The 22,858-nt window shown below is 43.0% G+C and overlaps 1 protein-coding gene across 1 annotated transcript in view; it reads left to right on the top strand.

Moving 5' to 3' along the window:
* Positions 1 to 22,858, top strand: part of ACOXL (acyl-CoA oxidase like) — a 312,000-nt gene that overhangs the window by 212,630 nt on the left and 76,512 nt on the right. Inside the window, exons 14-15 of the mRNA XM_058667609.1 lie at positions 2,137 to 2,246; positions 5,975 to 6,086. Of these exons, the coding sequence (XP_058523592.1) occupies positions 2,137 to 2,246; positions 5,975 to 6,086 (222 nt within the window). The remainder of the gene's footprint in view (positions 1 to 2,136; positions 2,247 to 5,974; positions 6,087 to 22,858) is intronic.

Consider the following 22,858-nt stretch of genomic DNA (forward strand, 5'->3'; position numbering starts at 1 on the left):
CTAAGATTTATTTATTTTATTGGAAAGGCATATGTACAGAGAGGAAGAGAGACAGAGTTCCTCTCTGTCTGATGATTCACTCCCCAAGTGGCCGCAATGGCTGGTGCTGCACCAATCTGAAGCCAGGAGCCAGGAATTTGTTTCTGGGTCTCCCTCGTGGGTGCAGGGTCTCAAAGCCTTGGGCTGGCCTTGACTGCTTTCCCAGGCCACAAGCAGGGAGCTGGATGGGAAGTAGGGCTGCCGGGATTAGAACCTGCTCCCATATGGGATCCTGGTGCGTTCAAGGCGAGTACCTTAACCATTACGCCATCGTGCCGGGCCCTGAAATGCTGGGTTTTTTTGCAGCAAGAGGGAGATGGAGTTATCATACTCCGAATAGATCAGTAAGCATGTACAAATTTTGATCCCAATGTCAAGAAAACTGAACCTAACTGCTGTATCATTCTGATTTTAATTTTAGTTCAGGTGAGCTCATTTTCCTTATTTTTCTTGCTTCTGGCAGTGTTTGGCTTTCACACGTATTTTCTACAGCAGCCACTGTAGAAACATTCATGCTCTTTGACTTGTCCTATGGTGCTTTTCAATCCTATTGGACTTCATGCCTGATGATATTTTTGCAACCCTCCCTTTAGTAGCCTGCAGTGACATCATGGATCATGTAACCAGTCTAGAGGTGTAATGCCAAGAATACAAGACAATACTCCAAGGAAACCAAAGGGAAGTCACTGATAACAGACACAACACATAAGAAGATATAACAATGTATGCATACATAAGAACAGCCATGGAAACCACAAATGCAGAAGGAAGCTCAGGCTTCAGGACCAGTGGTAATGGGGAACTCTGCAGGCTGCCATGGTAACAGGAAAGGATGGCTAAGTACCTTCTGATTTGAAGCACCTCTCCATTCAAGGAGGCAGAGGAGTTTAATCCTTCTACTGACCTGACATCAGGAGGATCTCAACACTCAATTGCCTGCTTGCATTTGTAAATGAAGCATTCACCAGGACTGGGTACAGCAATAGTTGTGTGTTAGTTGAGACTGTACCACATAATGCACTACTCCAATAAAACTCCTTGGGCAAAAAATGCCTTCCAAGTTTCCCGCACTCCCGTGACGATCTGCCTTAAGGACCTCTGTATTCAAGCACATAGGGATTTATTCTGGATTATCAAGCGGTGGTACTACCCCTGATCTGAATGCATTGATATGAAGGTCATTAAGACAGTATAAAACTACAGACAATCTAAGCATCCTACTGAAAGGGACTATTCAACCAGTTATGATTTATCCAAAGAAGAACAGATACATAACATCCCAGACAGTCATGCAAACCAAATCTATCACTTAGGATAGACTGCTGATTGAAAATATGTATAACATTTTGTTGTAATCTATATAGTTCTATATAGAAATGTGTGCCTGTGAAACAAGAGTCTAAAACTGAGAGTTGATCGAGAATGAATTAGCTGTTTGTGAAATTTGTAACAAAACTTCAGCACTAACGATGGTTTGTTAGCTCAACAGTGTGTAGGCCAGCAGTGAGGGCAGAGCTTCCACGAAGATGGTGCTTCCGCTGCTCTGAGCTGTCATCAGTCTCACCTTGGCAAAATCCTGTGGGAGCTCAGAGAAGATAGGTTGATCCATGGTAGGCTTACTCATCGGTCGGGTGGTTCATTGCTGACCTTCAGTGAGCCTCTTTCTTCAGCAGGAGATGAGGACTTGGAAAAGCATGCTGCTGAGGGAGAAGATCATTAAGGAGTCTTTTAAATATACATTCTAATTCTATTTTCCCCAAGGCCAAAAGAAGGTCAAGGGTTAAAACAGAGCAGCCATTAAAGGCAAGCAGGTTTCCTCAAAAATGTCAACTGCAGTAGTTGGTAATGAGACACACCTGGGAGGAGAGCAGCCGCTGTCAGCCATAAAGAGGTCCTTGGAAATGAGTGGTCAGGGGGATGGAGAGTGATGTGGTAAACACCTCCCACTGGCCATGAGAAACACAGGCCTGCGGTGATGGCGTCATGTATTTGGATCCTTCCAAGGGGTTTGCTTGTGGCCAGTAGACTTGACTGGATCTCACACTAGCTTTTCTTACATTTCTAATCCATGGCTGATAATGTAAATTCTTGGCACAGGTGGTAGTGCGGGAACTGTTGACTCAATACACTAAACAGTACGATGAGAATCCACTCTTTGGCCGGCTCCGAAGCTGGATGGAGTCCGTGGGTGACAAGCTGAGAACCAGGTATGTTTCGCTCTGGGTGTCACTTGCCTCCTGCCTTCGGTGCCTTAATGACTGAGCCGGGCTTCCTAGAGCTGCATCCGGGAACAGCTCACTGTTGTTTGAAATGCTTAACATTTGGTATAAACAACAACAACAACAAAAGTGACAAATACATAAAATCTATGCTGATGCACACAGCCCCAATCTAAGAACCGAAATATTGTCAATCCTGTCCTTTAGCTTGTATTCCTTCTTTATGACAAATTCACTAATCCAAGCACTTTACAGATTTCAGTCCTAAAACCTCACAAGGTAGGTTCCTATTTCCATTCCACAGAGAGAAACTGAGGCACAGAGGAACTGTTTTTTGCTCAGTTTTACCTGGCGAGAGAATGGCAGAGCTGGCCTTTGACCCCAGGATGCCTGGCTTTGATGTTTTAATGACTTAGACTGGCTTTTAATTATTGACCTTAAGCTCATCAATAGGCTTAGTATACGTGATATTTTGTAATATTTGGTTTTCACTCATTGTTTTATGTCTTAAGATTCATCCCAGTTGTTTTATGGTAGCAAGGATCAGTTCTTCATAGTAATCCATAGTATTCCATCACATGCTATGTCATGCTTTTCTTACTCGTTTTTCAAGATTTATTGATTTTAAAGGCAGATTTACTGAGAAAGAAGGAGAAACGGAGAGACCGTCTACACCCTTGGTGATTTCCCCAAATGGTTACAGTGGTCAAGGCTGAGCCAGGACAAAGCAAGGCGCCAGGAGCTTCAGCCAGGCCTCCCATTTGGGTGCAGGAGCATTAGTACACAGGCCATCTTCTGCTGCTTTCCCAGGTGCATTAGCAAGGAGCTGAATTGGAAGTGAAGCAGCCAGTCCCTGTCTTGAGTGGCAGCTTAACCAGCTGCATCAGAGTGCCAACCCTCTGTATTCATTCTGATCTCTAATATCAGTGGACATTTGAGTTGTGTGCAGTGTTTTGATATTTTGCACCAAGATAGTATGAACAATCTCCAGCATGTTTTCTGGGAAACATGTGCCAGAGTTTTCTGCAAGACTTCTACACTTTGTTGTCATGGTTCAAGCTGAGAAATACATTTGATGTCACCAGGGCACTCACATGTCGATAGAAACCCTCATGTCGATGCAGCTGAAGCAAGTCCTCCATGATGTATTGCACATACTGAATCTCCCCCCACTTCCCCACCCTGTAGCAGTAGTCGTTTAAATCACAGAGGATGTTAAAATCAGAAGTCCCCTCCGGTGGCCAGCATGACTGATTATCCAGTTTGGACTGTGGCCAGGCCACAGCAGAGTAAAAGACCAACTTTTGCACGGAGGTCCTGGGCTAGTCCCAGGGCTTTGAGATTAACAAGAAAACACCCCAAGGGCGTCCTACAGTGAAATGTAGACCAGGGTTCTCTATATTCTCCTCTAAGGACCCGGACTGGACAGCCAAAAATTGCCGGTGTCACCATGGGTTGTCTGTCCAGCAAAGGTAATGGCTCGTCACTCGACTGGGATGTGCACTTGTCGAGTGAGACCCGCAGTACAGTCCTGGACTGCACGGAAGGGAATCTCTGACATAGCTGTGATTTATTGGTCTGGTCACAAAACAGGGAAACCTCAGAACAGAGAGCCATACAAGAGACTAGGGGAGGACTTAACCCACTCTGCCAGGTTGTTCAGAGGAAGAACCAGAGGTCCAGTCTCAAGCCTGAGCTGCAGTTTCCAGGTTGGAGTCCTGGCCCAAGGAAAGAGCTGCTTCAGTGGGGAACCTAGGAGGCAACACACTCCTCCCGGGTTTTGGCACCAAATGTACTGCCTAATCCAAGTCCCGGTTGAAAGAATCCACAAGGAACAAATGTTCAGCTCAAAGCGAGCTTTATTGGGAGTGCTCCTGGGCAAGATTCACTAGCCCAGCAGACACAAAGCCTCTGCCCATTGTTTCCTGAAATTTCCCCAGGCCCTCTGAGTAAGAAAAGGCAACAGTTCCTTGGGTTGTTAATGTTTGCTTCATGGAAGTCTGACTTCATTGGGTCTTACAACACTTTACTCTCTAAGGAGGTGGCTGAGCAGGAAGCAGGAGGTGGCTGGGCTGTGGGGAACCTCAAGGGTGAACGAATCCCTTACCTGTCTCTCTAGGTTACCTATTTAGAAGACAGAATGCAAACTGAACACAAAGGCAGAGCTGGAAAATGGGACACTCGAGGAGTTTTGAGGGAGCTTGAGTGTTCAGAGTCTGTGCTGGCATCTTCTAATGCCTCTGTACCCTCTACTTCCTCCTGGGGATTGTAAAAAGTCCTGCTCCCCCAGTGCCTGGTGTTTCAGTAGAGAAAACCCAAGCCTAGCTGTGGTCTGCTTCTAAACTTCGAGCAATTTACCAAACCTCAGCCTCAATTTCCTAAACTGTATTTGATGAAATTATGGCATCTGCATCCTAGAGTGACAGAGAATGTGGAATAATTCACAGCAAATGCCAAGCACCATTCTTGATACATCATAAATGTAATCACTGTTCAAAGGTGCTTCGAATGTTCATGGAACAATGCGTATGAAAGCTACTTTGAGAGGAGGCCTGGCAGTTCAGATACCCAGACATCTGTGTCCCATATCAGGACACTGGGCCTCAGTCCTGGCTCTGGCTCTTGACTCCTGCGTCCTGCATCCTGGGTGACAGAATTGATGGCTCAAGTAGTTGGGTTCCACCTGCCTAAGTGAAGGACCGGATTAAGTTCCTGGCTCCTGACTTCGACCTGACCTAGCCCCAGATGCTGGGAATATTTGAGGAGTGAACCAGTGGGTGGAAGTTATGTCTGTCTGTCCACTCTTCTTTCTGTGTGTGTGTGTATCTAAAAACAAACGAACAAAAATTATGGGGCCCACACAGTAGCCTAGTGGCTGAAGTCCTTGCCTTGCATGCACCAGGATTCCATACGGGCGTCAGTTCATGTCCCAGCTTCTCTACTTCCCATTCAGCTCCCTGCTTGTGGCCTGGGAAAGCAATAGAGGGTGACCCAAAGCCTTAGGACCCTCTGTCCAGGTGGATGACCCGGAAGAAGCTCCTGGCTCCTGGATTTGGATCAGCTCAGCTCTGGTCATTGCAGCCACTTGGGTAATGAACCAGCAGTTGGAAGATCTTTCTCTCTGTCTCTCCTTCTTTCTATAAACCTGTCTTTCCAATAAAAATAAATTGATCCTTTTAAAAAGTAGATGCTTATTTTTGGTGCAAAAATCTTTTGAAATCCACACAATTTCTTTATGCATTTCCCATGAACTTTTCAAAATACCCTCATATTCACTGACAAATGCGTTGTGAAGGATATAGGTGTTAACGTTTCACTGTATTAATTTTTGTATTCAGTGCCAAAGAATTGTTGAACAAATTATTGTAAGCTTCCATTTGATAGATTATATATGTTAGTGAAGATTGAACGAAATCTTGAACATTACCTTTAATGCACTAGGAATTGGAAAAGATAGGAAACAAGTTATCTATGTACCACAAGGGTGACAACACAGAGTCAACTGGAACCAAGCTTTCATCAGCAAAGTTCTGAACAGAAGCAGACACAGCCATTGAGAGAGGGGATGGGAGATCGATGGTTGTACGCAAGCTACATGACTGTCCTATGGGGAGAAACTCTTTTTGTTTTGAAATACAAAAAGCCTCTCCTTTATTTCCTTTGAAATACTTTGGTGAAGCCAAAGTCATAATGATCTTCTCGCCGTTTTCTTGCAGTTTCCTGGCAATTACCATGGACACAGTTGGTGAGCTTGCCTTTCTGTTGAAGGCAGTGAATTTCCGGGAAAGGGTTCTTCGGCGGAGTTTGGTGGCCAGGTTGTATTATAAGGTAAAGATGCGTTGTGTTGGATTTCTCCCTTTGAACGTGCTGAGGGCATATCCTTGCTGGCAGACTAGCCACAGCTAAAGGTAGCAGAGGATGAGTCAGCTTCATAACAGACTTCGAGCCATGGGTGGCGTTCCTTCAGGGCATTGTGTGGGACAGCCTTACTTACTCAAGAGGTCAGGGTGCTACTATTAAAGCCCCTTTAGATCGACTTTTAGAAGTTCCCTGTATTTACAATATTTATTGTTTGGCTGACATGGGAGATAATGGGTGGAGTGATTCTTAGCTCTTGTTGCAATTGAAAAATCATTGCTTTCTGTGGGTAACAACCATGGTATACTCTGGACCTGGGGGTCAAAGTACATCAGGTAGGCACACGTAAAAATGAGTCATTGGGTTAGTCAGAGATCCACTCATTTCTTACTAAAAGCACACAAAACTCTGCGCTCATAAAACCTTGTGTCAGCACTGGTAAAAGTCTTGAGGGATTTTTCTACCAAATTCTGTGCCAGTGGGGTTTGAAGAAATGCCAACCCTATCCCAGCAATGTCTGCTCCATCTTCTAATCCAGAGCGGGGTGGCCAATAAGATGCCACAGGAACATCCCACTCATCACCCCTGTCCGTCCAGATTAAGGGGATTGGGGGTGCTGTAGCCAGAATCCAGGCTTCAGTTCTTCTACCTGGGGAAGTGGTTGCCAAGAAGGCCAGAGTGGGTCCCTGCAGGAGTCACATCATGTCTCCTAGCACAAGGCAGAGGTAAGGGAAGAGGAAGCAGGGCACTTGCATTCTCCTAGCGAGTATTCTAGAGGCAGAAGAATCTTGGGAGCCAGATGTGGTCAGGTGCTCCCTTGCGAGTCAGAGCCACTCGGGCTGAGACACTGCCAGGAGTTGGGTGGGGCTGTGTAGGTCCGTCCATCCAGCAGACCCCAAGAGCACATTTAGGTGGGTGGGTGGGCTCCTGTCAAAATAACAGAAGAATGATAGTAAAGGCAATCATGCTACAAATGTGCTGGAAAAAAAAAAAAACGGGGAAAACACAAAGTGCCCCAAGTTTTCCAGACTGTATAAGGAAAAAAAGTTAAGAGATAAAATTATAGAAGCAATCACAGAGAGAAAATGGTAAAAATTGAACCCATGAATGATAAATATTCCTGAAATATATCTAATTTATATTATATATCTGTAATAAAAAAATCTTGAGTGTAAAAAAAATCCATATCCAAATGGAATAACTCCCACACTTGTATATAACCCAGAAAACTAGAATAACAAAGATATCATAAAAGTGATCAGACATAAAACAATAATTTACTCAAAATGGGGAAATATTAGGCTAGCTTCAGTCTTTATTCACCAGCTTCAAATGGAGTAATAGGCACTCCTAGAAATACAGAATTGCATGGTCTAAGCATTCTATCCCAAGAAAATTTTAATTTATGAGTTCAAGTCGTGGAAATATATTTCTAGATATCTAAATTCAGCAGCGGTTTCCCTCATACCACTTTGCTTAAGAATTATTCAAGTGGGGGCCCAGCACTATGACATAGTAGTTTACGCCACTGTGCAGTGTTGCCATCCCATGTCAGAAAGCTGATTTGAATCCTGTCTGTTCCACTTTATTTCAGGCTCCCTCTAACACACCCAAGAAGAGGCAGCAGCAGATGACCCATATGCTTGGCTCCCTGCCACCCACATGGGAGACTTGACTGGCATCCCTGGCTCTCAGTTTTGTCCTGGCCCAGTCCTGGTTGGTGTTGTCATATAGGGAATGAACCAGAGGATGGAGGATCTCTTCCACTTTCTCTGTCTCTCTGCCTCTCAAATAAATAAATAAATCTTTAAAAAGTTATTCGAAGACATTTTTACAAGGCATTAAGGCATTAAATTAATCTGAATTAACTTAGAAACATAAGTTTGGTATACAGAAGGATTGCTAGTCCCTGTGAAGTCAGTTCCAATGTGTTTTTTAAAAACTAGTCACAACATTGACTGTAAAAGCTGCAAGTGGTGTTATGTTTCGTTTTTTGAAAAACACAAATTTGCTTTTAAAAAAACTTGATCTGTTTTTTTTTTAATATTTATTTTTATTGGAAAGGCGGATATACAGAGAGGAGGAGAGGCAGAGAGGAAGATCTTCCGTCTGATGGTTCACTCCCCAAGTGGCTGCAATGGCTGGAGCTGAGCCAATCCGAAGCCAGCGGCTAGGAGCTCTCCTGGGTCTCCCATGTGGGTGCAGGGTCCCAAGGCCTTGGGCCATCGTCGACTGCTTTCCTAGGCCACAAGCAGGGAGCTGGATTGGAAGCGGGGCCACCAGGATTAGAACTGGTGCCATATGGGATCCTGGTGCGTGCAAGGTGTGGACTTCAAACACTACGCTATCATGCCAGGCCCAATCTTCTGTTTTTATGATAAATTGGGACTATGGTATTTTTTAAGTAAAATGTAAGCTCAAGTAAAGAGCATGTGGAGTTTCTTACTTCAATTGCTGCTAGATAGGCGAAAGACTTCATTTTGTTCTTGCATTGATAATCAGAGATTAAAATATGTGCTTCATGAAGTTGTAAGCTGACATGTACCCAGGAGTCTGGTTTTCCAAATCAGTGCTGAAGACAAGCAGAGAGGGCAAGTAAGTTAGGGGCCAGCAGTTTATTTGTGCGACCAGCGGCAGAGCCAACAGAGAATCAGGAAGATGTTGTTGGGTAACTTGAGGCTGTTGGTTCAAGAAAGGTCAACATCTGGCCTGTAAAATCATTGTGTTTGGGCTGGTCCTGCCAGGATAACCACAGGAGAGACTTGAAATTCAATAAATTTACAGCAGGCTAATTTTGAAGTTGATCATTTGGTATTGCCTGCAACGACATGACACATCTCCACTGGGCCCTGGGTACGAAACAGCTTCTCCACCCTTGTAACTGAGTCTGCAGTGGGCGGAGTCCTTCAGTGTTCCCCCTGATTGGAGGACTTCACCACAATTGTTTTCTAGATCTGCTTTCCCTTCCTCGTGACTCTTCCCTTGCTTCTGCCTGTGTGGGTTGATCCTGAAACACCATGCTTTGATCTTGAATTGTGCTGATCCACTCACTCCTTGAAAACATTTCCACAGTGGTCTGATTGCTCCATGAGTCCTTTCCTCAGGAAGCCAAGCAAGGGCAGCTCCTGGTTCCCGACCATCCAAGAGATAATGCATCTCTCCAGTTCCCATCCCTGGAAGCTGAGAAACTGGCTTTTAAAGGAGTGATAATAGGACATGAAAAAGTGTTAAGTGTTTCTAGTAGAAGCATAGACCCTCAGATCCAATTAAGAATCTCATGGATGCACATTTTGTATAGAAATAAATCTAATGATATGCACTGAGATAATACAGACATTAAAACAAACATGACTTTTGAAGAAGTCTTTTCAAAGATGAACTCGTTCATGTTAAGCAACAGCAAGCTATTTTCCCTTACCTTTTCGAGGTTGGGTGTCTGAGTCAACCAGCAGGGCTGTCTTAGCAAGCCCTGGGGAATTTAGTTTCTCACTATTCTAGGGTGGGTGGAATCCAAGGTCAAAGTGTTAGCGGGGTTGATTGACCCTAAGACCTCCCTGTGACTTTGCAGGCAACCACCCTCTTGCTACCCCTCATGACCCATCCTGTATGTACTTTCTGCTCCTGTTGTCTCCCTTATTAGGATGCCAGGCATGTTGCAAAAACCTAACAGCTGCATTTTAACTTAATTGCCTTTTTAAAAACCCAGTCTCCAGGGTGGACACTGGGGCTCACAGCTGAGGTACCTGTTCGGTTTTGGAGTATCGGTGTTCAGTTCTTAGTTCTAGCTCCAAATTCCAATGCAGACCATGGGAGGTAACGGACGATGGCTCAGATAACTGGGTCCCTGCTGTCCTCATGGGAGACCTAGATAGAATTCCCAGCTCCAGGCTACAGCTGTGACCCTCCCTGGTTGTTGCAATAATTTGGGGAGTGAACCTCTGTATAGGAAAACTCTTTCTTTTTGTATCTCTCAAATTGCTAAAAATTCTTGTTTAAAAGATACAGAGACAAAGATAGACAGACACAACACACAGAAAGAGTGAGAGAGAATCTCCTGTCTGCTACTGTACCATTCAAATGCCTGCAAAGGCAGGAACTAAGCCAGGCTGAACCCAGGTGCCAGTAACTCCATCTGGGATGGGAACAGTAAAGCTCAAGTCCTTGGGCCATTATCTGTTACCTTCAAGTCCCTTAGCAAGAAGCTGGATTAAAAGTGGAGGTGGCTCTGCATCCCAGGCATGCCAATTTGAAATACAGGCGCCCCAGGCAGCAGCTTAATTTGCTGTGTCACAATACTCACCCATTGAATAAATTGTTAAAAATTTATTGTAAATCCCCAAATATGGCCATGTTCTGAGGTACCTGAAGTTGGGACATCAATGTATGAATTTAGAGTATAATTTGTTGTTGTGTGGTGCGAGTGAGATCACACCAGACATGTCTAAGGTTTATTAAGGAGTCTGTTAATCAAGCTTGGTGATAATAGAGCACAATAGCAAATCACAAGTCCATACGGCAAGCTAACCAATCATAATCCAAACAATCATAATCCCAAAAGGAACAAATGATCATTATCCTTAAGTCTACCCATTAAGCTGAAGACTTATGTCCCAGCTTCCCCAACAATATAAGTTAACCTAAGAGACATGCAATAAATAACCTGGACACACTTACAAAGCTGCAGACATTCACCTTTCCCTGGCTTCTCTGCCCACATTCCACTACTGCTAGGCCTCACCTCTCCTGGAACTTGTGACAGCACACAAACCAGAAATAACATTACTATATCATTGTCCCATCTAAGCAGTACACAGGGACCACACTCAGGGAATTACCTGTCCTGGGTCAGGCAAGGGTCGAGGTGCCAGAGTAACGGAAGCACCTGACCAGAGAGCGAGCCCCTGCTTCACGGGACCTTTAAAGGGGCTTGTGAGGGGAGTGGTTACACAGCAATGCAATATCATCCCCTCTCAGTTGATAGGTGAGTCACAGGTGGGCAGGAGCGAATGCCAAAGTGTTGAGGGCTAAGGAGTTGATTAGTGCTCCTTGGGATGGGCAGGAACAGGAACTGGACTTGTAGCTAAAAACACCTAGACTAATTGGACTTCCAATATCCTGGCTAATTTAGGATGTGTAGGGGGTGGTGGTTGAGGATGTAATTAACATTCCGTTGCTATTAGGACCCACCTTCAGGACAGAGGGTAGAGAACACAGCCAACTCTCATTTGCCCACTGTCAATGGGTGCTGGCTATCACTGGCTTCACCCCATAACATTGGTACATTAACAGATGGCAATGTTAGCCTAAGGGGAAAAAAACCGTGAAAGCATTAAACAGTACAAACCAAAATGATCCTACATGTGCCAGTCTCTATGTGCCAGTGACATATCACCCATGGTATCATCAATATCCTGGCATTCATACCTTTAAGCAGGTCTCCCTGGCCCTGTGCCAGAGCTGGGCTGTGTGCTGGACAACAAAGCAACTGTGTGTTGCTTCGCAGGCTAGCTCATAAAAACATTGTGACTTCCATCTTGGTCACTATATTGGAGTTATTTGTGTGTGTGTGTTAAAGAGATGTGTGAATTTGGGTATGGGGCTCTTGTCTAACAGACTAAATCTCACAAGCATTCATAGGAGATACACAAAGCTTTTAAGAGAACTATACCAGCTGGACATTTGTCAGCTTGCGCGGAGAGATACTGAAACAATACACAATGAACAGAGTCATCAAACTTCTACAATCAGGAAGCATCGTGAGAAAATCATCCAGTTTCAGTCATGCAGTACCTTTCACCAGGAGCATAAACAGGTGCCAGAGGGAAGAACCAAGAAGGCGGAAGGCAGAACTAAACATGTGAAGGATAAACCCCCCTGGGCACGAGGAGGACTGAGTCCTAACCAAGAAACCTCTGGTAATTGCCCAGCTGGATTTCAGAATTTGTTTGGACCATTATGAGTACTTTTGTTCTTCCATTTTCCTGTTTTTTGAATAAGCAAATATGTGGCAGTTACCCTACAGATCATCCTGCCATCATAGCTATGTGGAGGACAGATGGCTCATTGCTTTAGTTACCCTTTAAATCAAGGGCATAGTGTTGAAGGGATGACACCTGAGAATTCCTGTCTGCCTCTAGACTGAGCTTAGGTAATGAGATCCTGGACTCTGAGCCAGTGCTGTCGTTGTAGGAGACTTGGGAAAAGTGTGTTTTGGGAGTGAGTGAGTAGGAGCCAAAGATGCACTGTGCGAGCTGGAGCTCCAAGATGGGCGCCCTTCAAGGACCCCTGCTCCCCAACACTCTGACTTTTATATAATCCCCCCAGTGCATCAAGGTTGGGCAGTGGAACCAATAGAATGCCACAGAAGTGAGGGTGCACCTTCTCTGGGGTTGGGTTATAAAGTATGCCTTAGGGCCTAACTATGTATGCATATGTGTATGTCTGCCTTTGAAATTAAACAAGCTAATAAATGAAAATTTTAAAGTTAAAACATTCTATTAAAACGGTATGCAAATGAACTTGGAAGTGTCTTCTCCACCTTTAGTCAAGTCTCAGACTTCAAGTACTAAGACAACAGCCTGATTACAGACTCGCCAGAGAGCCTAAGCACCCAACCACGAAATGCCTTGGTTCCTAATCCTTGAGGACTATGAGATAACAGCATTTTTTGGTTTCAAGATGGTGAATTTAGAGATAATTTGTCACACAACCATAGCTAATATGGCATCCAAACCTGAAAACTGGTTAGGAGCCTTGGCGTTGGTAGACACATTTCTTGAAATAAAATATAAAGGGAGATTACAATGTTTTCTAACCAAATACCCTTTTAATCATGTAATGTGGCTCTCTGTGTCAGTCAGGACATGATTGCACAGGGCTCTGGTTCAAGTTTTTGGTTATTATAGACAGTGTCAGGATGAATAGTCTTAATTGTGTGTATTTAGCCTAACTTCTCTCTGCAAATATTGAATCAAGTTGTGGTTTCCCAGCACTATGTCCAGGGCCATGTCTCTCCACACATATTTTTCTTGCATGTTTTCCTCCTAGGTTTCGAACTTTCATTGTTTAGTATTTGAGAATCCATTATCTTCTCTTTATCTTTTAATTTTCTTAATATTAGAATTAGGAGTCCACTGACAAAGGCATGCTCTAAATTTTATTTCTAGCATGATTTAAATGTTTTCAGGTAGTAAATTTTTACAAATATTTTCTGCTAAAATTCATCGTCTACTAGAATGCTCAATTTTTTTGTGTGTGTCTTTTCTAATTTTGAGAGGAGAAAACATTTATACATTCATGGATATTTTTCCCAAATGTAACATAACTATTAGGTGTGTGCTGTGTTAAAAACAACAGCAACAAGCGTTTTAGGATCAGACAGGTTTATTTTATTATATTTCATGTTGAAAGGCAGAGTTATAGAGAGAAGTTGATACAAAGATCTTCCATCCACTGGTTCACTCGCCAGTGACTGCAGTGACCAGAGCTGAGCTGATCCAAATCCAGGAGCCAGGAGCTTCTTCTGGGTCATCCACCTGGACAGAGGGTCCGAAGGACTGGACCCGTCTCCTGTGCTTTCCCAGGCCTTCAGCAAAGAACTGGACTGGAAGTGGAGCAGCCAGAACTTGAACCTGTACACGTATGGATGCTGATGCTACAGGCATAGGGTTAGCCTACTATACCACAATGCCAGCCCCAAACAGTTTGATTTTACCTTTTTTAAACTTCAATTCTCACATAATTTGAATAATCCAAGTTGGTACAATGCAAATTTTGTTGCAAAGATGGGATTTGTAATTTTTAAAAAGCATTTAGAAAATTGTAGATCTTGTACTAATGTTAATGACCTTAGTTATTACCGTGAACATATCATTTTTTTGTTCAACTTAATGAAATATTCAGTGAATATCCACAGTTAGGCATGAGGAGATCATAAAGATCATGTGATATGTTCTTGTCTTGATATTATGCCCTGTGTTGTTTTTTTTTAATTTATTTTATTTTATTGTATAGTTGTTGACAATCTTTACATAGTTAATTATGGTTAACAAAAAAAAGATTCAGGGGGTATGGGGAAGTGGGTAATACTATTATGTCCATATTGTTTCCATCGTGTATCTGAGGTAAAGGGGGATATTGAGGAAGAAGCCCCACCCGGTTTCCCACCCACCCCAAGTCCCAGATGTGGGGCATGCTCTGAGATATTTGCTCAAGTGGTGTTAATAGTTCTCCAGTTATGAATCGCTGCCAGTTTCGCTCAGTGAGGTCGTCCACCGATTGATATGGTCCATCATAAAGTCTCCGTTTGCCCCATATTTCGCTGCCAACATATAGCTGATATGAATGATTGACTTGTTCTGTCTTCTGTCTTTTTTTGGTTAGAGTTCTGAGTCCAGCAGTTCGATTGGGGAGATCTCCAAAAGAAACTTTGAGGTATTCCCAGACTAGATTCTTGTATGTTCTTGCAAGCACAGGGCCTGGCACAGTCCATCACCCCAATCAGCTGGTGGTTGCAATTGCTGGATTGTTTCTGTTTTCAGTCCCGAGTTGCACTGGAACCAATGGGTGTTGCAGTCCAGTCTGGTTTTGCCCAGCACATACTCGGCCCTTCAACCAGTGGGAGCTGCAGTCTAGTCGGGGTGTCCCACAATAACCCCCACCAGGCCCGCCCCCTACCCTAGTTTGCCAGTATGTGTAGCAGACTAGTCCAGTCTGTCTCACATCCCATTTGGCTCTTGTACTTGTCAATGGGTATTAAAGCTTAGTTCCATCTAACCAACTCAATTATCCAGCCCTCATGGGTGTTGTTGAGTGCCTCTCTGTCTAGCCACCCCAGCCCCCATCCTAGTTTTCATGCCCTCCCGTGGGAGTAGTGACCCAAGAGGGGGGAACCCACTATTTCCCTCCCGGGCCTCTCAATCCCGGTTGATGCACTCTTTGGGTGGTTCTGTGATTTGACTTGACAGAATTAACCCCCAGTGCCAGCTTCTGCCAGCTGATACTGTGGCTAAGCCCTAACAACCCTCACCCACTCTAATTTATGCTTGCACCAGTAGGAACAATCAGCCCAGCCTGGCTTTTCCCTGATCGGTCCACATGCGGCGCACAGGTGTTGTAGCCCTGCTTAGTCTGGTCTGTCCCCATCCCAGCCCACGTTCTCCAGTGGGAGTAGCTGTCCGGCGAGGGGACCAGCCCCTTAATCCCCCTGCCGGCTCTGCTCCTCCCTTCCTGGATCTCAGGTGTGCTGATTGGGTGCTGCAGTCAAATCCAGTACAGGCAACCACGCCCTGGCATTCCATAATGTGTACTGGTTTTGTCGCGACCAAACCCAACTCAACCCACACTCTGTTCTGGTTAGCGGATTTGCCAGTGGATGACATGAACTGATTCAGCCTGTTCTGCCCCTGACCCATGCCGAATGTGTGCCAGTGGGAAACTTTCCATGGCCTATTCTGGGCTGTTTCCTATCATGCTTCTTGCACTTACCTGCAGGGACTGTGTCCTGCCAGATATGCCCTGTGTTATTGTAGCCAAAGGCAAACTGAAATATGTGCTAAATTAAGATGAAACCTACAAGCTTAGAGGAAAGGATATGGACTCCTGCATTAACTGGAAATAACAGATTCTGTCGGGCAATTTGAATGTGGGCCCCCAACAAATCTTGGGATGATGCTGGTTTTTTCATCTCAAATTCCAAGAGCTCCTGAAAACAACCCAGGATTCTTATAGGAGAGGAACAGTACATGAGTGGGCTTCGGAAAGCTGCTTTTCCTCTCAGGTACTTATGGTTGCCCTTGAGTAAAGCACACTTCACTGTCGGTTCGCTGCGCCAAGCTTTGTCAACATGTAAGGGACTCCACCTGCCCCTCACTGCGCAGTGCCCACTGGGTCCTCACCAAGGAATAAGCTCGTGGTGTTACCTGACCGCATGTTCTCCTTGAAGTAGTTATAATTTCACTCCAAATGGGAAAAGCAGTACCATTTTGTGTGCTGGCAACCATGGAGGGAACTCAGGCCCCTGGCTTCCCTCAGACTTCACCTATATAGTTCTCCAAAATCATGTTGCAAGTGACTGCTTCTTCATTTCCATGTTATTGAGGAGAAGAAGAAAAATCTATAAATAATGACTCGTCATGCCTTTTATTAGTAAGACTGTCATTCTATGGAGAAAAAGATAGATGCTGAGTTAATCAAGATGTTTAACAAACGGCTGCTTATTTGCTAATGAGCATGGGGGTGGAGGAATGAGAATACAGATGGACTGGGAATAGTTCTAGCTAACTAGGCGTGGGTGCAGCTCTTGTCTTATGTCACCTGTGCCATGGCCTCATCCCGTGAGTGGTCCTCCTACTACATAGTGTGTCAGCATCACCTGTGAAAGACCAGTTTAAGAAATCTCATGTAGTTTTCCTTCGCCAGAGTTGCAAGGCTGAGTGTCAAAGACAAGGGTAGAAGCTTGCAGATGAGCATCAGGTGTTAGCTTCAAAATCCAGGCACAATCAACTGGCTTCGGAGCAACTGTCCCATGCTGTGTTGCTTTATTCAATACTGGAGATGGGGAGAGATGATTGATGTAGGTTGGAAATAAGATTATTAGAAATGCAACTTTCTAGAACTTTCTGTTAAGAAAAAAAAATAAACACTGTCCCCTACAGTTGTTATTGTTGTGGTCAGTGTGAAACTTGACTTCTCTTTGAGTGTGTGTGACTTTTAAGTTCCTAATTTAGATCTTGTAAACATAATAAAACCGTGGTATTTCCGCAAAGGCAGTTGTTCTGACTGCTGGTGGCAGTTACTCTGTTTGATTTAACTGTGGACTGACAGCATCTTTGCATAGGTCGCCTGGCTGGGGCTTGGACTCTAAGTTCTCATCTGCGCAAAATGCAAGCTGTCAGTGTCGATGCTGGATGGCACGCATATAGCACATTCCCAGGGAGTAACTGAATGGCCGTCCATCAGGAGATGTGTTCAGGGGTGGCTGGGTGTGCTGGCCAGGTGGCAGCTGCAGGGAGGAACTAGGGAAACACCATCATTGATGAACGCCGGGGGGAGAGCAGAGCCAATGTGGGCTTGCATGTACTGTCCGGGAGAGTTGGAGAATGGAGTTGGGAAACAGAGCTGGGGCAGCTGCAGGCCTGTGTTTGTCAGATTTTAAGAAACCAACACAGCACCCTGAATGACACATGTTTTATTAAAATTCTCATGGTGCAGAAATGTCAAGAACTTTGTTCCAGATGCAGATCATCAAAGACAGGAAATAGGATGGTAAACCGAATTTCCTGAGTTCATATTTGCATTGAACTTGCTGCTGCTTCTTCGTTCTGTGCTGGAGGTGGGTTGGGAAGAGTCATGGTGGAGGGACACTCTTTGTGTCTCCAGGGCATGGCAGCTGCCTGGGCTACCCAGGCTGCTGTGGCAGTGGTGCTTGGAAGTCCTAAGGAGGGGAGCATATGGGTCCCCATCTGGAGTAGGCAGAGCTCCCAGGCCGTTGCTTGGCGCTCACCTCTTTGTTGTGGCTGCTCATAGGAAATGTTCCCGTTTATGTCGTTGGCTTCTCTCTCACTTCCCCACCCCAATCAGGTACCAGTTTGTAGTAAGGATTCCATTTTCTCTTCCCCACACCAGTTTCCGACTTGCTCCTTGTTTCTCTCACAAAGAGTTCCCTAAATTCTCTTTCTAGGAAAATCTCTCATGAGGAAGGAATGAAAAAGAAGGAAGGAGAGGAATTATGGGTACAGAAAATGAAAAGATTATACTCTTACAATCACAGGAGAGGCACAGTCATTTCCTCCCTTGTGGGGGTTGGAAGGGACCCCTGGTGTCACCTAATTGAAGCCACTCATTACAGGTAGCAACCTGTGCATCAGGAAAGCTTGTGGTTTCAAGTCCACACAGGTTTTAAGGGCAAACATCCTACATCTCCTCATACTTTCGTCCACTGTTTTTAACATGCATTAGTTGTTCTCGCAACAATTAACACTGTGTGGTATTTGGCTAGTGAAATTTTTCTATTACTCTCATTCCTGCCACATTTATAAACTGGAAGCCATGAGCTGGTCCTTCTCTCCCAATTATTTATTTATTGTTACTTATTATTTATGCAAACATGGACTCATGGCTATTCATTTTTTGCTCTTATTCACTTCTTTGCTTAATTGTGCCAAGCTGTGCCCGCTGAGAGCTGGTTGAGGTTGGTTCCTATACTGGTGAAGTGGCCTCATCCTTTTCTGAGCACCTTTTTCCTTTGTGGCTAATCTTGTGGCTTCCTACTCTACCTTGTCAATGACCATTTTCCTGAGGAACACCGGTCACTTTGATTGGGAAATTGTGTACAGCGTGGGTGTAATCACTGAGTTTGCTCACTGCTGCCCCTTCCAAGCTAGGAAATAGCTATGAAGTTTTATATCAGGTGCTTTACAAGGTTCCAGGGAAAGTAGAATGAACAAAGAAGAGGACTCTTTTTCTTTTGGTTAAAAAATATCATGTATAGTGTAATATGCATTTCCATGAACTTGTTGAAGACCCTCGTGTTTATGAACTCACAGATATGTTCATTTGTGTTTCCACACCATGAGTTCATACTGATAGTTTTGATCCTGATAAAGGGAATTGTTTATTTTAACCTTCTGCTTTTGCTCTCTGTAACTTCTTTCTCTGAGAACGTAGCAACTTGGCTTTTGCTGTCTATCAAGGGCTTACTTTTTCGCTGCTCATCCCTGGAGTAAATGCTGAGTGGTTGGAGTTGCTGACTCATGTGCCGTGGGAAGCATGTTTGCTTTCTAAGAGCCTGCATTTTTCTTGGTGACTTTAGTCTTCCAGTAGCTAGTCAAGACAGTATATCTGACTAGAGTTTTTCTTCTCCTCTCCTTCAGGGGTATCCATTTTTAATGATTGTTATCATTTTTGGTTCTTATTCGTTTTTAACACGCATTCATTTGTCCTACTATTTCCACTTCACCCAACATCCTGGTGATGTTTGTTCTGCCTTTTTTATCTATCTGAAATGCTATTTAGTTTATGAGGCTTGATGCTAGCCAGAAAGGCACGTTCAGAGACCACCACTGCTTGCTCTTTCAGACCAGTCCAATTACAGCTCTTTTCCTGGTTTCCTCACACCTCGTGTAAGTGGGAAGACTCTATGGGTTCTTCCTGTACTCACTTCAGAGGGATGAGCAGTACAGAAAAAGTTCCTTCTTTCCTACATGAATGATACCAGCAAACTACTGCTCTGCCTTTGGTGTTTCCACTTATCATTGAGTCCTGAGAATCGCCCATCATGATTCATAGAGTTCTATTATAGCTATAGAACTATTAACTTTGTGGCTGTAACATGGCTTACCCAACCCCTTGCTTACATATTCATGTAAGCATATCATGACCCCACCCATATTTTGTAAATACAAATTAGTGCATAATATCATGTATTTAAATTTTAGTTGTTGTTTGAGCTATGTCTTCCAGGTAGATTTCTATAAAGATTATCTTTTGCTACTTTTGGCATTTCCCCAGTTCGATAGGTGAGAAATGGTTTCTTTAATTATGAGCAACTTTAGATACTTCTCTTTGTGCTTGCTTCGGCAGCACATATACTGAAATTGGATGATTTTTCTGTGTGAGGAACCATTTTAACTGTTTTAAGGTATTGCCTGCTCATATAATCTCCTCACTGGAATTTATGGTGTATTGCCCATAAGAGTATTACTTACATAAAAAGGAATCTTCTATCATAATGCACAATTTTCCACCAGTATATTACTTCTTTTTTACTTTGTTCAAATTTTTTGGACATGAAAACAGAAGTTTAAAAATGCTTAAATGCTGTCATATTTAACAATCTTCTAGTTTTACTATCTTTGGATTTTAACTCACAACAAGAAAGCTCTTTCCTACACTTAAGGCTCTAAAGGGGAACCCACCTCTTGGGAAGAACTACATTAGTGTCCTAACCGCAAATGGCGTTTGGAACCACCAGAGTGTTTGACTGAAAATTGAGGGAAAACATTCAAAAAATTAGAAGGCCACAGAGAGGGAAACTTCAAAATACGTATACACAAATACCATTTAGATTCTTGATAATAATCCCTGAAATATCTATGGGTGGACAAGTTGCCAAAGAGCTCAAGTGCTTTCTGTCTGGAAGCCTTGAGATTTAAGCAGAGAACTGATGCTCAATAAAAAATCAGAACTTACACTCTGAGTCCTGCCAAGCCAGAAGGGAATAGCTAGCTGAATGAAATCTCGGAAGGGCCATCCCTTGTGAGTAACACTACGCTCCAGGGCAAAGGGTTTACATGAAGACAAAAACTAAAAGAGACTAAAGGCAAGTCTGATTCTTCCTGACAAAGCATAAAATTAAGTCTTCACAATCTCAAGTTTGATGATAATCTAACTACATATTGCAGTGAAACACAGCAATCTGTGTTGAAAGACGTGACTTGGCTCCAGTAGCATGTCCAGAGTGCATTACACAATGAAATGTTGTCATGTGAAGAAGTAGAATCAATGTGGCTCACCATCAGGAGAAAAAAATCAATAGAAGACTCACAGTTAGATGTTGAAATTAGCAGATAAGAGCTCTTTTTAAAATGATGTTTTATTAAAGTGTGGGCAGGATGTATGGATATAATGGACAAGAGATAGGAAACCTGAGAAGATATTTGAAAAATGTAAAAAAAAAAAAGCCAAGTGAAAATTATAGAATTGAAAAAGATGATTCTATGGATTTAAAAATTAATTGGATGAGAAGAAAATCAGTCTGTACACAACAGAAAAAAAAATCAGTAAACCTCAAGATAGAAATCAGCTGAGCTAATGCACAGGAAGAAATATGTGGAAAATGAGCAGATTCAGTGATGTGTGGGACAGTGTCTCATATAATATACATGTAACTGGAGTCTCAGAAGAAGATGAGGGAGAGAATGGGACAGAAAAAAAAATGAGCCAAATCCAGAAGGCTCAGCAAACATTGTAACAAAAGAAGCTTAAGAGAAAACAAAGAATAGTATATCAGAGTGAAACTACTGAATACCAGATGAAGAATAAATATTGCAAGTAGAAGAGAAAGAACCTTAGATACAGGAGAGCAGTGACGAGGATAATGGTTGGCTTCTCATAAAGGATTGCAGAACCAGGGGACAGGGCACTGCCAAAAGAGCAAGAGGTCTGCTTAGAATGCTAGGTTCAGGGGCTCGGCAGTGTGGCCTAGTGGCTAAGGTCCTTGCCTTCATCCCATATGGCCGCTGGTTCTAATTCCGGCAGCTCCACTTCCTCTGTATCTCTCCTCCTCTCAGTATATCTGACTTTGTAATAAAAATAAAATAAATAAAAAAAAAGAATGCTAGGTTCATATATGTAATGAAATAAAGGGAATTTCAGTAAAAGGTGCAGGATAGAATTTAACAGCAGAGCTGTTTTAGAAGAAATGTTAGAATCATTATATTAGTATTTTAAACTAGACAAAGTGAAATTAATGGAAATTCAGACATAAACTAAAGATAAAATAGGTTGATAGATACATTGATTAATTTTCCATCTTTAACTTTTTATAGTTTGGTTGGTAAGTGAAATATGTGGCAAGTGAAATATCTGGTGACAGCAGCATAAAGGGCTGATTGTAGTATAATAGAATTATGCTGTTATAAGTTTCTTACTTCTATATGAAGTGGTATAATTTTAATTCAAGACAGAAAAAATGAATATATTATAATAAAAAGTAAACTGAAGCAAAAGAAAAAAGCCAGTCCAGAAAAAACCAAAAACATAGCAAAGCAATCAAAATCAAAGGAGACAGACTTCAAAGAATAGAATGGCATGTTTATACTCAACAATATCAATAACTGCCATAGATATAAGTGCTCTTACTGTTTGAGTTAAAAGGCAGATGTTGTCATAAAGGGTAAAAAATATGCAAAATCCAGCAATGTGAAATGGAAAAACAGGGCACAGAAAAGATAGAACATGCAACTAGTGAGCATAAGAGAGCCTATGTTAGTATCAGATAAAACACATAGCGAGGTAAGTGTGTTAGCCAGGAGAAACATCCTTTGATGATGATTAAAGTTCCACTTCATCAAGAAGACAGTATAATCCTAATGAGGTATGCATCTTAACAAGAGATTTAAAACACTCAAAGCAGAAATTGACAGAACCATGAGAGAAACGGACAAATCCAGTAATTGATAAAACAAGTCAATATTCACCATGATTATAGAAGATGTGAACCATGCTCTCCTTTGCCCAGTCACCTTGGTATTTATCCTTCACGGAGACTACGCTCAGAAATACATTGTTGACCGTAAACCAGGTTTCAAAAGATTCCTTAAAAGATTAAGAAAAACCCCACAGAGCGTGATCTCTGTTGGTGATGGACTTAAACTATAAATAACAAAAAGATAGCTGGACAGTATCCCAAATAATTGAATAATGTGCAGTGCATTTTATTATAACTTGTGAATCAAAAATTAATCACGTGGGAAATTAAGAAATCTTTCACACTGAGTAGTAAAGAAAATATTACAGAACAAATTTGGGGGGAATGCAATGAAAGGAGTTTGGTAGGAGTAATTTCCAATTTGAGATGGTTATTTTAGAAAAGTAGATGAAACTACCTCTGGCCCTAAGAAGCTAGAAAATGAAGAGCAGAATAGAGTGGTGCAGGCAGCAAGAAAGAATCAGTGAAATGGGAAACGAACGGCAGAGCACACCAGCAAACTGCAAACGTTTGTTCTTTGAAATGACTAATA

The sequence above is a fragment of the Ochotona princeps genome, chromosome 8 (assembly GCF_030435755.1).
Source record: "Ochotona princeps isolate mOchPri1 chromosome 8, mOchPri1.hap1, whole genome shotgun sequence".
NCBI classification, from domain to species: domain Eukaryota; kingdom Metazoa; phylum Chordata; class Mammalia; order Lagomorpha; family Ochotonidae; genus Ochotona; species Ochotona princeps.